This window comes from Ambystoma mexicanum, chromosome 13, assembly GCF_040938575.1.
Source record: "Ambystoma mexicanum isolate Mex_15411 chromosome 13, UKY_AmexF1_1, whole genome shotgun sequence".
Taxonomy (NCBI): domain Eukaryota; kingdom Metazoa; phylum Chordata; class Amphibia; order Caudata; family Ambystomatidae; genus Ambystoma; species Ambystoma mexicanum.
The window spans coordinates 567,009,006-567,025,717 of record NC_090938.1 but is presented as its reverse complement, the minus strand read 5'-3'; the positions used below and the strand labels follow the sequence as shown (position 1 = coordinate 567,025,717).

The 16,712-nt window shown below is 52.3% G+C and overlaps 1 protein-coding gene across 6 annotated transcripts in view; it reads left to right on the top strand.

The window, feature by feature from the left end:
- Window positions 1-16,712, top strand: part of KAT7 (lysine acetyltransferase 7) — a 1,354,088-nt gene that overhangs the window by 425,538 nt on the left and 911,838 nt on the right. For all 6 annotated transcript variants that reach the window (XM_069634368.1, XM_069634370.1, XM_069634373.1 and 3 more), the window contains exons 4-5: window positions 508-684; window positions 817-1,056. In XM_069634368.1, the coding sequence (XP_069490469.1) occupies window positions 508-684; window positions 817-1,056 (417 nt within the window). The remainder of the gene's footprint in view (window positions 1-507; window positions 685-816; window positions 1,057-16,712) is intronic.

Genomic DNA, 16,712 nt, shown 5'->3' with positions numbered 1-16,712 from the left:
AATAAACAGACCAGGACTCATCCCAGTTGCTTCTTTCAAGGAACTGTGTTCTTTACTAAAGTAAAGAGGGGATTTGCAAGCTGCTGCATGCCAGGCTGTCAATGAGCCCCATGATACATGGGAGCGCTGCCATAAAAAGCCTATGTAAGTGGTATACAAGGAAGAATTAAAATGGCAGTGTTAGATTTATGTGCGTAAAATGATCTGATACGCACCCTATCTGGAGGGCTGGGTCTGGCATTCTGCCACCTACTTTGAGCATTGGACTGCTTGAATTTTAAAAAGGTGATATCAATCCATGCTCCATTCCCCCATTTGGTAGCTCTGTCCAGCTAGTTAATGTAGTTGGTGTTTGTGGACAGGAAGTGCGTGAGCTTGCTAAGGAACTGGTGATCGCTCTAAATTGTTATTCTGAATGGTTTTTGCTGGCTGCTTGTGCATTCTGTTTGGGAGAAATTCAGTGATTTACATTGGTAAAACTGAATGTACATTTTTTTTAAAAAACAGATTCCAGTCCAGTTCACAATCTACAGCCGTTTGAAGGTGAAGAGCCAGCCTTTCCCACCAAAAGGGTGACTCGCAGCCACCAGCCACCAACCCCAGTGAGTCCGAAAAAGTACCCACTCCGGCAAGCCCGCTTATCCGGATCCGAAACGGAGCAAGTTGTTGATTTTTGTGATGGAGGTATGGAGTTCAGCTGTGATGTTAAAGTATTTGCAGCCAATACATTGAGTTAAAGTGTGTTTGACATCAGTAGAAACTGTTTTTTCTTTTGTAAAGGAGTATTTGTTTTTTAATATGGTCATTTCTTTACAGATGCGAAGACTGCAGTGGATCATGACGAGTCTCCACCACGTACACCAACTGGGAATGCCCCATCATCTGAGTCTGATATCGATATATCCAGTCCTAATGTTTCCCACGATGAAAGCATTGCAAAGGACCTTTCCATGAAGGATTCTGGTAGTGATCTCTCCCACCGTCCCAAGCGACGTCGATTCCATGAAAGTTACAACTTTAATATGAAGTGTCCCACCCCTGGGTGCAACTCTCTAGGTAATGCCAACTCATGATTATTTCACTCTCCCTCTTTATACAGTGGCGGACGCTCCCACTATATGATATTGTAGTTTTAAATAAACAGGCAGAGGGAAGCTTCTTTCAGAGCACACCTTACCTCTAAATATATATCCATAGAGTAAAGAGGGAATTTCCTTAGAGACCACTAAATATAAACTTGGGAGGTGAGGAACCAAACTCCTTTATCGAATTAATGTGTTGGTATATTAATACACCTACATCCTGTCAATTTTCCCCCATACTAATGGGGATGTCCATCCCCAGGATGCGGACGGAACACAGCACACAGCAGCACAACTCAAAAACAAAATAACATGCTGCACATGCATAACCACGACCATGTAAATGCTGGCGATTTCCGTTGTGCATGCTCCCTGCTTCAATTGTCATTCCTTTTCTCTGTGTTTGCAGGACTGTAGCTCTGCATGCTGTGGCTTGCTGCGTTTCCATACCTGCCCATTTCTATTTTAGTTTTTTTGGACCTCCTGATGCTTATGCATTGATCTCCTGGATTAAGTATTGTCCTGCGTTTATTTATTCTTTTTCTTTACACTTTCGCAAAACACAATTCTTGTACTCCGAGTGCTTTGCATTAGATGACTAGTATGGCCTCTTCTTCTTTTGCCTTTTGTTCTCCTAGAGTAGCCTCCAGACTGGACTTTGGCGGTGAGAGCTGGTTTTCGAGGAGCTTTCTCCTGCTTCGCTGAAGGAGTTTACTCGCCTTCCTAAATGTAAAGTTCTTTTCTTCCTGGCACATGGTCTGGAAACTCATCCCCTGTAGGTCCTCTTGCCGGGGGGCTTCTTTCACAACCTTTCCTTGGTTTTCCGGTGATTAAAGATTAGCCAGCGGTGCACTCTGGGCATAATCCTGCCACAGAGGATATAGTAGAAGTACAATTTTTTTATTAAGCACACTCATTACCAGGAAAAAGAAATTCAAGGCGCTGTAAAAAATAAATACAGACAATCCATAAATAACTTACACGGACAAAAAAAAATGCATTAAACCGCTAAACAAAAAACATGAATCTGATTAATTCAGCTGATCATGCTCAGTACACTTTTACTGTGTGCGCCACAAGGCACTGCTTTGACGGTATCGTTCCAGCCTCCATGCTGAGATGTATCTCCCTCTTTTGGAGAAAGGGACCCCCTACCTAGCATTCTAAAGGGCTGTGAGGGGCTGTTACAGTACTCTCTTTGTGACCAAAAGGTCTTATGCTGTCCTTTCTGGTCTCTCAAGGGGTACAGAGTTCTGATTCCTTTGGGCCTTCCACAGTAGCATCGGTGAGCATCCAGCATGCCCAGTACCCACTCCATATTAGAATGCTTTGTGACTTTAGTGACAATATAAAGGCCCATTTCTTGGATCGCAAGAAAAGGAGAGCAGTTGTGAAACCCTCTGGCATTGGGTAGAGCACCTAACCCTCTTACCCTCCATGACCTGAGCTGTGCCGCAACAGTGGAACCGGTCTAGCCACACTGTGGTTCAGAGCACTTCCCCTCCAAAGTAATTTGAAACCATTGAGAGTGCTATGGAAGTGGAAACTTGGGGATTTTCCATCGCACAAATGCTTGACTACCCCGTCTCCTAGCCCGCAACACCCCCCGTTCTCGACTGCCGCTCCTCATTGGTTCCTGTACCATCTCTAGGACGTCGTTCCTGTCTGTAAAAGATCTTCTACTTTGGTCTTTACTCCGGTATTGCAATTGGGCCATATTCCCTCTAGATGATTTAGGGCCGGTCATAAGGACTCACTGAACTGGTTTCAAGTAAATTGTGAAAGAAATGCCTTCTTCTCAGTTTCTTCCACCAGTAGCTCTTGTAGGCACGACTCCTACTTCTGCAGCTCCTCCAGCAGCATTTATTCCAATCTGTGTCACCTGCAGGGGTTTCTACCACTACGGCTACTTTGGTCTCTGTTTCTTCCACAGTCCATTTATAGGAGTCTGAAGGTCTCGCCCATCTGCCCCCTACCCAAGGGTGACTGTAATGAAAAGCTTCTATTTTCTCTACAGGACTTGCGTACACAGGAGATCACAGGAGATCATGGAATACTTTGTGTAGGCCTGACTTCCCTACCTCTGGAGACTGTATGCTGGCAGCAGTCCACTAGACCAAGGCTGTGAAGACGGGCATCCCTTTATGTCCTGCATGTGTCAAAGAAAATCTGAGGATTCACCAATCATTGGCTGCAGTGTGCAAGAAGCTTGTTAAATTTAGGGTACCAGTCTTTCCCCGCTTCCCTCTTTTTTTTTTTTTTTTGTTCGCTGCTTTTCCCAAAGCACTTTAAATTAATCTAGGTAATTTTTTCCAGGTTACTGGGCTTTGATGCAACTGGGCAAGTTTTCCAAGGCTCCTGGGTTGTGGTTTCTGCTCCCAGTGCTTTACAGTTCCGAAGGAGAGCAAGTGAGAGGGGGTCAGGGGGTGACCTTGGAAAATTATGGAACTCTGAGTTTACCATCTACTCCTACATCCCCTCCCCTTTCCTCCATACTTTTGGGACATTCTGTCCTGTGGGACGGGACCGGAGCACTTTTGTAAAAAACATCAAATTGAATAATTTGTCCTTCTCTTTTTACGAGGGGTACCGCACGCGGCCGTAACCCTGCCCTCCTTAGCTCTGCCCCAGGCATCACCCTTCAGTCCTTTTCTCCGCGCAGTCGGGGCTGGATGCACTAGCATCACCGGGAAGACCTTTTTTTTTCTTTCCTGTTCTCCTTCTCTCCTGCTCTGGTTCTGTGGTCGCATTGTCCTCCGTCTATGCCGGAGTGTCTGGGATTTTCCACTTGTTCCTCTTGTGAATGTCGTTCTGCTAGGGCGGATCCCCATTCTCTCTGGAGTGTCTGGGACCGGATCACCGTTGGGACTCATGTTTCTTCTGCGACTCCCTTTCGGTCCGGGCACTTCAATGTCGTCTTCGTAGGTGGGAGGAAATCTTCCAGAAGGTTCCTCCATCGCATTTCCAACTCTTCATTGCCAGAAAAAAGAGACGCCAGGTAAGTTCCCTACTTTTCAGGGCACCCCGGCCATGGGACTCCTTCTCGCGGTCCTCCAGGTGCGAGAGGGGCTTCATAAGCTCTGCTATAGGGGTTCTCCAGCATGGGGTCTGGCATGGATTCACATGCTCATGAATATTCCCCGTCGTCAGGCTGGGAATCCTCGGTAAAGAAAAAACCAGTATCAGTTTCGTTTCTGATCTGTCTTTCGTAGTAATAACCAATCACTGGTCTCTGCGTCATACTGACCACAGCCAATGACTGCCCTCTACCTAAGCACCGCCTCTGGCAGCCATCTTCAGATTTTTACCGCACGTTCATGTGTTGGGATCCTCGTGCTATTGCTCTCGAGCGTTAGTGCTATTTTTTCGCGCTTTTTCATAAAAACTTCGATTCTTCGGTCAAAAGAGCCTCAAGCTCCACCGATCCTACATCCGATCAACGGGGACCCGTGTCGGATTCATCTGTGCCCCTCAAGGGTGAAGATTTCGTCGAGCTACACTTCGGAGGACTCCAGAAGCTTCTCAGGCCCGGTCTCGGAGATGGCCCAGGAGAAGGGAAGCTCGACGCCCGGAAAGCTGTTCAGGGTCTGCCCTGGATGCCAGCTGCAGAACGTCTTCAAGGAGGACGAACACTCTTTCTGCCTTTACTGCCTTCATGGGGACAAGACGCACGTGGAGAAGGACTGTGCGTTTTGCGGCAACATGTCGGAACGGACCATGAAGGACCGCCATCAACGTCTCGCCAGCTGGCTGGAGGGTAAGAGCCCGTCTGGCGAGAAGAAGAAGAAATCTGAGCGGTCTTCTAAGACCTTTGAGGGCGCCCCGGCGACGGGGGCCCAACATAAGGCCAAGCACCGCGAGTCCGCTGGCACCGGGAGCGCCGAACGGTCGGGCTCTACGGGCGCCAGGCAGGGCGCACCCTCCCCGGCACCATCAACCACGAGCCAACGCTCTGGGTCGGGTAAGAGGAAGGCCGAGCACCCGGCGAAGCTCCTGGAGAGACCCCGGTCGAGCTCTAAGGCAGAGGAGGAGCGTGGCGGTGCCCCCTCCCTCAAGGATAAGGCGGTGAGCGCACCTAAGGTGGTGAAGGCCTTGATCCATTCGACCAAGCCCTCTATCGAAACGGTCGCGGCGGCCCTGGCCCAGCCTGTGGAGGCTGCACCAGTGGTGGCGGCCTCGGGGCCCAGAATCTCCCTGCCTCCTCGGAGGGAGTCTTCTTTCGTGCCCATCGATAGGACCCCCGTGAAACCCTCCGTGGTGAAGAAGGGGGGGCAGGGCGTCGTCGTAGATTCGGCCTCAACCTCAGAAGAGGAACTGATCGAGGTCTTAAGCCACGGCCTAGGCGTGGAACAAGACCAGCCCGTCGGAATGGGCCCCGACGCAGGTGACGACGACGACATCGTCGAGGATACCGACGGGGCCCCTGCTCGCCCGTCGGATTCCCCTCTGCCAGCGCCGCAAGACAACTCAGCGGCCATTTTGTTGGCTATACAGTCCTTATGCTCCGAGATAAGGACGAGGCTACCGTTACCGACGGAGGAACCTCTCCCGTCGGGGGATCCAGAACCGGGACCTTCTGGTGTTCCCCCTACCAAGAAAAGAAGGATCCATCCACCGCCTCCTTTTCAACCGTCGCGCCCCGTCCAGCCCTCCTCCCCGTCCACCCGAGGGGATGATACGGGGACTGACACGGCAGCGACGGGTACGGACGACGAGGCATACGACGAGGATTTTCCGTCGTCGCCTCCCACCAGGGCTTCTCCGCCCGACGAGATTGGATCGTTCCACTCAATGATCTCCAGGGCATCCGAGCTTTTCCAACTCTGCCCTGAGGAGAAGAAAAAGGAAGGCTTCCTTTACCAACGGCGCGAGACCAAGAGGAAGACGGTCCTCGCAGTGCCTCTGTTGGACGACATTTGGGATGAGGGCCTTTCCCTCCTCAAGAACCCTTCCACGACGCCAGCGAAAAGAGACCGGTACGAGAAAAAGTACCGGGTCCCGGACTCGGCCCCCCTATGCCTCCGGGCGCAGCCTACCCCGGACTCCGTCGTCTCCGCGGCAGCCAGGAAGAAAGCGGGGGGGGGTGCGGCCTCCACGTCGACTTCCCCGCCGGACGGCGAGGGAAAGAAATTGGATGCCATGGGACGCAGAGTCATCTCGTCGGCGGCGACGACGATTAAAGCGGCCAACGCCTTGGCTATCGTGGCCCGCTACGACAGGGAACTCTGGTACAAGATAGCTCCCCTGCTGGATTTTCTGCCGGACGACAAGAGGGCGGAGGCCCTTGAGATCCTGCAGGAAGGTGAAGTGGCCTCGGACCACGCCATCACCGTGGCGACGGACATCGCCGACACTGGGTTCCGCCAGATGGGCAACGGCGTTTGCCTTCGACGTCGCGGATGGCTCAAGGCTACGGACTTTCGGCAGGACGTCCAGACCAGGGTCCTGGACATGCCCTTCGACGGGAACAACCTGTTTGGGAAGACAGTGGACGATTCCCTTCAGGCCATCAAGGCGGATACTGAGACGGCCCGGGCCCTTGGAGTACTGCAGCAACGGCGGACGCCCTTTCGGAGCGGCGGAGGCAAGGGCGCCTCCAAAGGTTCCGGCGGCGGTTTCGCTTCCTACCGTCAAGCGGCCCGCTCGTCGTCGCAAGAGGCCTACAGAGGACGAGGCAAGTCTGGCGGACCCCGCCGTCGTCGCCAAGGAGGCCAAGGCGGCAAGGCCGCGTCCAAGCAGGATTGAACCGGCCGTGGGGTCGGGCCCCCACCGAAGCACCCCGGTGGGAGGCCGGCTGGCGGGCTTCGTCAGCGTGTGGGAGTCCATCTCCACCGACCGTTGGGTGCTGGACGCCCTGGCCCGGGGCCACGCGCTCGAGTTTCAAAGAAGGTGCCCGCGCGTCCCCCCCGTGGCCAGGAAAGAACTTCACGTCCCTCAACTTCTCCTAGAGGTAAAGGCGATGCTCAGAAAGGGCGCCATCGAACTCGTCCCAAAGAGGCTTCGGGGCTCCGGAGTCTACTCGCGTTACTTCCTCGTGAAGAAGAAGACGGGAGGATGGCGCCCCATCCTGGACCTGCGACGCCTGAACAAGTTCATCAAGGCGCAGAAGTTCCGGATGGTCACCCTCCAGCACGTCCTGGGTCAGCTGGAGGAAGGAGACTTCCTATCGTCGTTGGATTTGGAGGATGCCTACTTCCACATTCCCATCCTAAAGGGGCACCGAAAATTCCTCAGATTCGTGGTCCAAGGGCGTCATTACCAGTTCAAAGCCCTTCCCTTCGGACTGCGGTCGGCACCCAGGGTTTTCACCAAGTGCCTCGCACCGGTGGCGGCGCAGCTGCGCCGCGAGGGGATTCACGTCTACCCCTACCTGGACGACTGGCTCATCCGCGCCAAGACGAGGGAGCTCGCCGTGGTCCACACGGCAAGGACCGTCCAACTCCTCACGGACCTGGGATTCTCCGTGAACTACGCCAAATCCCACCTGGTGCCCGCGCAAGTCGCACTGTTTCTGGGAGCGAGGCTCGACACAGTGTCCCTTCTGGCCTCCCCGTCGGAGGAGAGGACCAGGACCATCTTGGGCAAGGTGCAACGGATGTTGGTGGCCGACGCGGCCAAGGTGAGGTCCATCAAGTCCCTCCTCGGGATGATGTCTTCCTGCATCTACCTCATTCCCATGTGCAGGCTCCGGATGCGCCCGTTGCAAGAGTTCCTGGATGCGCGCTGGATCCAGGCGACGGGCAGCTTCGAGGAAAGGATCAAGCTCGACGAGAGTTTCCGACGAGCGATACGGTGGTGGGGCACCCGCGCGCATCTGACGGCGGGCATGGACTTCCAGACCCCAGCCCACCAGGTGACTGTGACCACGGATGCCTCCCTAGAAGGGTGGGGAGCGCACACCGAAAATCTGCACGCAAGGGGACTCTGGCTCCCGACGGAGAAGTCCCTGCATATCAACGTCCTGGAGCTCCGTGCAGTGTTTTGGGCCCTCAGGTCCTTCCTTCCGTCCCTCAAGGGCAAGGTGGTGAGGATCTTCACCGACAACACCACCACCATGTTTTACATCAGGAAACAGGGCGGAACCAGGTCCCCAGCGCTGTCCAAGGAGGCGCAGGACCTGTGGCATTGGGCCGTCGCCCAAGGGATTCTTCTGGTGCCGTTTCATCTGGCAGGGATAAAAAACACCATCGCCGACTCACTCAGCAGGGAGCTGCGCTCGTGCCACGAGTGGGAACTACGGCAGGATCTGGTGGATCGCCTCTTCCGACGGTGGGGCACACCCCAGATCGACCTGTTCGCGACGGCGACGAACACCAAGTGCCGGAGGTTCGCCAGCAGGTTTCCCCAGACGAGGAGCATGGGCGATGCTTTCTCGTTCCCCTGGGAGGGCCTGTTCCTCTACGCGTTCCCTCCCTTGCCTCTGCTAATCCGGCTCGTCAACCAGCTCAAGAGGTCACGGTGCAGGATGATCCTCGTCGCACCTGCGTGGCCGAGGCAGATATGGTTCCCGGACCTTCTGGACTTGTCGGCGTCCCCGCCAATCAAGCTGCCGGCGGACGCGGATCTACTCTCCAGGGAAGGAGGCGCCATCCTCCACCACGACCCGAAGTCGCTGAACTTGCAGGCCTGGCTCCTGCAGCGCTAGAGTTTGGAGGATACGACATACCGGCCGATTGCAGAGAGGTTCTTGCAAAGGCCAGGGCGTCCTCGACTCTTAAATGCTACGGACACAAATGGAAGAGGTTCTCTGTCTGGTGCCACGCACAGAAGATTAACCCTCTACGGATTACGGCTCCCCAAGTGCTGCCGTACCTGCTGACGCTGGCCAAAGCTGGTCTGGCACACGCGTCCATCAAGATTCATCTTGCTGCGATCTCCCGATACACCAGAACCACGGGCCGGACGTCCTTGTGGTCTCATCGTCTGGTGAAAGAGTTTATGAAGGGACTGTTCAGATCGTTCCCGCCGGTGAAGGCTCCGGCCCCGGCGTGGGAGCTCAACGTGGTGCTGACCAAACTCATGGGACCTCCGTTCGAGCCTCTGCACTCGGCCCCGTTGAAGTTTCTATCGTGGAAAACAGCTTTTCTAGTGGCCATCACCTCCGCACGACGAGTGGGAGAGATCCAGGCCCTTTCCTGCAAGGCCCCGTACTTGACTTTCCACGACACGAGGGTAGTGCTCAGGACGCACCCCTCCTTCATGCCCAAGGTACCGTCGGACTTTCATCTCAACGAACCCTTGGTGTTACCTGTGTTCTTCCCGTCGCCTTCGTCGCCGGCTGAGAGGACTTTGCACTCGCTGGATGTAGCTAGAGCGCTGAAGTTCTACGTGGACCGCACGAAAGGTTTTCGGAAGACGTCACAACTCTTTGTGAACTTTGGACCTGTCAATCAGGGGAAGGCTCTCTCGAAGGCTTCCATCTCCAGATGGCTCTCCGGCTGTATCATGTACTGTCACCGGTTGGCAAACCGACCGCTGCCTGGCCGTCCGAGAGCCCATTCCACCAGAGCGATCGCAGCTACCACGGCGTTCCTATCTGGTGTGCCCCTGCTGGACATATGCAGGGCTGCTACGTGGAGGTCGACGCACACCTTCACGAAATTCTACTGCGTCGACCGGGATTCCAGGGAGGAGTCCAGGGTCGGCCAAGCAGTGCTGCGCAACCTGTTCGCCTGAGGTGAGCCTGGTGAGGAGGTAAGATGCTTAATGTTGAGTTGATGTGATGCTTAATGTTGAGCCTTTGCCACCTCCCGTGGTTGTGCATGTGTGTACTGCTATGTATTCTTTATTCATGAGCATGTGAATCCATGCCAGACCCCATGCTGGAGAAGGAACAAGTTACTTACCTGTAACTGTTGTTCTCCAGCATGGGTCTGGCATGGATTCACATGCGAACCCTCCCGCCTACCCCTCTGCGGCTCTTCACTTGGTCATACTGCCACTTCACGTGCTTCCAAATCTGAAGATGGCTGCCAGAGGCGGTGCTTAGGTAGAGGGCAGTCATTGGCTGTGGTCAGTATGACGCAGAGACCAGTGATTGGTTATTACTACGAAAGACAGATCAGAAACGAAACTGATACTGGTTTTTTCTTTACCGAGGATTCCCAGCCTGACGACGGGGAATATTCATGAGCATGTGAATCCATGCCAGACCCATGCTGGAGAACAACAGTTACAGGTAAGTAACTTGTTCCTTATCCCTGAGGTTCCTCGCAGGCCTAATAGGCGTACCAGGGTTTTCTCCGAGGGTTTCCGTGAGGGGCTTGCCTGTACCGCATCGCGATCCGAGGTTCACCAATCAGGTCCTAATAGCCAGCATAGTCGTGCTGAGGCGTTGGGTACTGGAGTTCGCTCCGAGGTCCCCTCGTTATGAGCTTCCCGCACAGACACCGGGGTGCGCCCTCAGTCTTCTGTTGAGGCTTTCTGTACCGAACCACGGTTCAAGGCCCCTCTCGGGGGAGCTATTAAGACCGGATTCTGTTAAGAGTTTCCTCTTAATGCGACTAAGGTGTCTACCAACAGAACTCAGAGGCCTGTTAAGGTCTTGTCAGTGAGGTGGATTCTTCAACTTTCCCGCGCTCGTGGTTTTACCGGTTCTGTTGAGGGGGCACAGGGAGAGTTTGTCAACTGTAACTCCTCTGTTATCGGCTTTGCCGAGGTTCCTCCTTTGGAGACTAATTCAAGGGACAGGATGTCTAGTAAACATCCAAGGCCTCATAGTACCGGCTCTGCCGAGTTTCCTTGTGTCAAGGCTAAAATTTCAATCAAGTCCCCTGACCAGTCTGTGGAGTCAACTGCCTCATCACATGTGGTGCAGTTCTCCTCAGATTTTCACAAAATGGTGGGCGTTCCTGCGTGGTCTACGGCGGCCATTTCGGATTCTTCCCTCACACCCGCGCTATCGTCAGCTGGGTGCTGGGAACCTTCTTTTCGATGGACAACCCTTTCCATGCGATAGTGTGAATCCGTTCCGCCCTTCCTATGACTCGCGTGCTCGGATGCCACTACCACATTCAGTCTCTCTTCCTTCTACATCTGCCGCATTGGTCTATGTAGACCCGGTGGGCGGCGGGCCTTCTTGGAGCCCTCTTCAGTGCGTTTGTGGGGTTATGCCCCTCATGAGAGGTCTCTGCCCACTGCAGCACCTAAGGTTTCGGCAGAGGATGCCTTTTTTGGGAAATTTCAGAGTCTAATGAACTCTGATCCCATGAGGGAGTACTTTAAGGGCCTCTTTAGAGAAATCTACCCTCAGACTCGATTGCCTGCCCCGACAGTTCCTGTCAGGGTGCCTGTCGCCCTGGCGGTAGCTCCTCCTCTGCCTCCCGGCCCTCCTCCGGCTCTTCTGCCTATACCTCCCTTGTCACCGCTGGACATGTCCTCAGCACAGCGTGATGTCAATATGGCTCCTGTCGCGTCGCAGTCGGGGGACACGGATGCTCCAGACGACCCATTGGCAGATCAGGATAGTGAAGACCTGTCCCGCTCTGTCAGAGCATTTCACGACCGGGTACTGGACATGTCACTCCTTGACATACCAGTGCCTGAGGCACCCGCTCCGCAGGAAGGGGTGCTATTGGGGGCGCTAACCTCGTCTCCACAGGAGCGCACCGGCCTGTTCCTCCAGAGGGACGTCCTGGCCAAGGCACGCAAGGTCTGGGAGAAGCCCCACAACGGGCTACACATAAATAAAAGGATTGAAGCCCGTTATAGGCTTCACACTTCCGAGGAAGTAGCCTTGGCGTCATGTCCGCTCCCGTCCTCGACGGTGGTAGCGGACGCCACTCTGCAATCTAAGCCGGCTCCTGCGACTTCTGCAGCTGTGGCCCAGGTTCTGTCCAAGGAGGACAAATTACTTGATTCCTTGGGCAAGAAGATTTTTGCCAACTTGGCACTGTAGTTGTGTCAGGCTAACACAGAGATCATTTTAGCGGCAGCAAATATGAAACTGTGGAGAGATTTGGCTGACTTCCAAGAGTTCATTCCGACTGACAGATTGGAAGACTTCAAGGGCGGTCTGTCAGACGCCAGGGTGTTGGCGCAGGATATGCTGGAGATTGCTGCGCACCATGTCGACACCTCGGCTCAAGGCCTCGTGCTAGGGGTGGACACGTCCCGTCAAGTTTGGCTTCATGCAACAAAGTTTTCGAAGGAGGTCCAAGATAAAGTTGTGGACCTGCCTTTTGATGGTAAAGAGTTTTCATTCTTCGACGGATGATGAGCTCACCAAGACTAAGGCCAGCATGCAAACTGCCAATTCTCTGTCGATGATAGTGAAAGCCCCAGTCAATGCTCAGAGATCTGGATCCCAGTCTTGGCCCTCTTCAGGCTTCAGAGGGTTCCAGGTCCGCAGGTCTCGTAGGACTGACCCTCCGAGAGGTAACTCCCGCTAGAGACAGCAACAAGGTTGGTTTTTCTGTCTTCAGCCTCCACTTCAGGAACTTGTAGTCTCTCTGTCGAAAATAGTCTGAAATTATATTTTTTGGCGCTCGCACGAGATTCCGGTGGTAGGACGAATCTCGTTTCATCTGGAGGCGTGGCAAACCATCACCGACGACCGGTCGGTTTTGTCCATTGCTCGGGCTGGCTTCTGCTTGCCCCTGCCCCCTACACCACCCTTCAGTCCTCCCTTTCAGCAATCGGGGACGCCCTCCCTTCAGAGCCGAGATCCAGAAGCTTCTAGACCTCAGGGCGATAGAACCTGTTCCTGTAAGGGAACGAGGGAAGGGCTTCTATTCTCGTCTGTTTACGGTGCCAAAACCCAACCAGGCTGGCCTGTGCCCCATTCTAGACCTTTCCCAGTTCAACCTTTCTCTTCCCCAAGAGAAATTCAAGATGATTACGCCCTGCCAAATAAAGTCCTCTCTTTAGAAGGGCGACTGGCTCAGCATTGTGGACCTTCAGGATGCTTATATGCATATTCAGATCTGGAGCCCGCATCAGAAATATCTGTGGTTCTTCCTGGGAGAGGATCACTATCAGTTTCGAGTGCTCCCTTTTGGTCTCAGCTCTGCGCTGCGTGTCTTCACAAAGATGATGTCAGTCATTGCGTCTTTTTTAAGGCTACAGGGTATTCATGTGTATCCATATTTGGACTATTGTATAGTCCCTGTCCGGCGAAAGCCTCAAGCAATCATCAGTCTCTCCTTCAGCTCCTGTTCAGTCTTGGGCTGTCGGTGAACTGGTGGAAATCCTCCATGACGATCTCTCTGGACCTGATATTCCTGGGTTTCTGTTGGAACACGATCGACTGCAGGGTGTACTTGACGGTGAACAGGATGGGGGATCTTTTAACCATGTGTCAAGTCTTCATTCAGTCAGAGAGCATGTCTGCCTGGTGCTTCCAGAGTCTTCTGGGCCTCATGACTTTGTGCGTGCTTGCGCATTCCACAAGGTGACATTTTCGCTTACCTCTCTCAAGCCCCGGTATACAGCCTGGTGGCATATCATTCTTTCAGCCATTGACCATCTTTGCTCCATCAACCCTCTATATGAGGGGCCTCTGCAGACTTCCAAGACATTGCAATTCTTCTCTTATCTAGCATGTATATAAGGTTCTTCATTCTGACAATGTGCGCCTCACTGCGATTCCTGTAGTACATTCCCAATAAACAAACTCCCAGTGATGCCATTTCTCGGGTGCGCAGTCATAATGTCGACTGCAAAAAGTCGAAAACAATAATATCGAAAAAAAAAAACGAATGTGTTTTTTTTATTTACCTTTTTTTGGGCTTAGCTATAAAAAATAAACAGGGGGTTGGGGGGAACCCCCCCCCATTTAAAAAAATAAAAAATAAAAAAACGACATTTTTTTTTTCAACTTTGTTTTCATTATTGTTTTCGACATTTTGACTATAAACCCATTTCAAGGTTGTTCCCTCCTCTGCGCTATCTCTGCCCAGTACAACTGAATTTTCCTGCACAATCAAAATGAGGGTGACTGCCTAATGAGCAAGACTGGAAGGTGATTCGTGCATGCAGTGGGAGCCAGTGAAGGTTGATGAGGGCCAGGGTGATGTTGTTGTATCTGCGTATATCCTTGATGTGGCATGCAGCTGCGTGTAAGACACTTCTCAGGCGCAGCAGGGAGGACGACGGGAGACCTTCGAGAAGGGCATTTCCCCCATCAATATGGGACAGGTCCAGTGCTTGAACAGTGGATCTAAAGCTCTCCAAAGGGAGGAAGGGCTTGACTTTCCGCAGCAGGGAGAGCTGATACCAAGCTGTCTGAGTTTTCTTAGCTATGTGCGTCTTGAAAGAGAGGAGTTTGTCAATGTGTAACCCGAGGGACTTTGCGCATGAGGTTAACTCAGGTGTGATAGCCATTGTTGATAGCCAGGTCTGTATGTCTGGGTGTTTGATGGTTTTGGTGAGGAGTAGGAATTAAGTCTTGGAGGGTTTGAGCTTCAAGTTTACACTGGACATCTAAGACTGGATCAGCGAGAGGCAGGTTTTGATTCTGTGGATGTCCTTGATGGAGTTGATCTTGAGGTATAGCCGTGTGTCATCAGTGTATTGATGGATGTGGATGTTGTATGTGGCTAGGGGGGCTCCAAGCGGCTTCATGTATAGTTTGACTATCACTGCAGAGAGGATGGAACCCTGCAGGACTCCACAGGGACGGGGTAGTCCATCTGAGCAAACTGTTGGCTAGGTAGGACTTGAACCAGCATATGACAAGGCTACTGATCCCCATGCGCCGCTGATGGTCTACTGTTTCGAAAGCAGCTGTGAGTTACAGTAGAACCAGGAGGCAGGGGCGGCCATCGTCAATGGTGTTGAGGACGTCGTAGACCACCTGTATGTTTGCCGTTTCTGTGCTGCATCTGGGTCTGAACCCGGATTGGTGGGGCTGGAGGAGATGTGTTGCTGCAGTTGCATGGCTACAGCTTTCTCGATGATCCTAGCTAGAAAGGGAAGATGGGTGATGGGGCGATAGTTACCTAGGTTGTCAGGATCCACAGTGGATTTCTTTAGTAGAGGGAGGATTTGTCTGTCTTTACGGGCGATGGGAAAGTCCATTCAGTTAGGGAGCCTTTGATCTCCATGTAGGGAAGGCAAGCTACTCCGGGGGGGGGGGGCGGGTTAGTGGTCTTGAAGATAGAGGGAGGATGTTGTCTGTATACAATGTGACTTTTAGGGCATCCATAGATTCTACCGGGTCCACTGTAGAGTGTGGTTTGAAAGTTGTCCAGTGTTTGAGATTTCTAGATGACGGACATGAGGTGAGTCTGTGGATGCAGAGCTGGTGTCTATCTATGGGCTAGTGAATCTTGCAAATTTTATCGATTAAGGTGTTGATGGCAGTGGATTTTCCGATGGAGTGTGGTGTGCCAGGGTCGGGTAACGGGTTGACGCACGGCTTGACTGCTTTGAAGAGGGCTCTGCTTTTGTTGTCTGCTACGGTGTTCTGATGGTAGGAGGTGTAAGGGATCAAGAGTAAGACTCGGGCACAGTAACAAGTTTCAGTATAAAATAGAGGTGTTGGAGAAAGCCTACCTGTCCCTCTGTCTGAGGGATTTCCCTGCCTCAGCAAAACTAATGAAGGTCTGTGTCCGGATGTTAAACCAAAGAGCATCCTGTGTCTAAACTGACCCTTAGAAGCTAAACTTAAAACAATGTGTAGAAGGGGATTTCTATGCACTTGTAGCTTTCTTTCATAGTCCCAAACATAAGGTTCTAAGGTGCTGAAAAAGAATTAAAATTCCAAAGAGGAAGGGCTCCTCCCTTCCCCTATGTTTCTTCTGGTCTTTCACTGTCTGGCTGGTATTTCTGGAAAGAAACGTCAAATAATGTTCCACTGTTTCAAAGGACTCTCCCCGTGTCTTTCTTTATACAATGGTTCACTTCACGCTTTCAATGGGGACGACTTCTCCCTTTATTTTCTCCACTTATTCTGCTCACACAGTTTTAAGGAAAATAACTCTTTCCCTTTGTTCCTTCTGTTCTTCACCATCCATTATATTCATACAGTACAAGGTTATTCCACGGTGGGTGGGTGGAGGGTTAAGCCTTCCCTCGAGTCTTTAAACACATGGTTGTCTTGAATCTTTAGTTTATCGCAACTCTATCTCAATTCCCCGTAAAGGGGTATGGTTCTGCCCTTTTTCTTTGACTGTTCCTCTTTTTACCCCTGGTGTATTCTCCCGCCAGGCTATTGCGATTTATTATTGATCCTTAAAAGGGGTATGGGCGCTACCTTTTTGTATTTATTCTCACTGTTCCACGGTTTTAGGTTTACTTCCCTTCTTACTCCAGGTTTACTCTCCTGCCAGGCTATCACAATTCTGTTTCTAGGGTGTGAGTGCCAGACTTGCACAGTACCTGGTTTACTATTCTGCCAGCGCCATCAAAAGGTTTGGTGTTCCTGGGCACACAGTTTCTCACGGGACAGAGCCTAGTCAGTCCCTCAGCTGATAGAGTGAAAAAATTCACTTTCATTCCAAACAAACAAATCCAGGTGCGCAAATACATTGTTCTACTAGGGACAATGTTGTCCTGCATTACACTAATTCCCAATTGCAGACTACACATGCGACCGGTACAGCAATTTCTAGCTACCGGATGGTCCCAGACAGTTTTACTGGGAATACGAGATAACCATCACCCCTGCACTCTTAAGTCACTGAAATG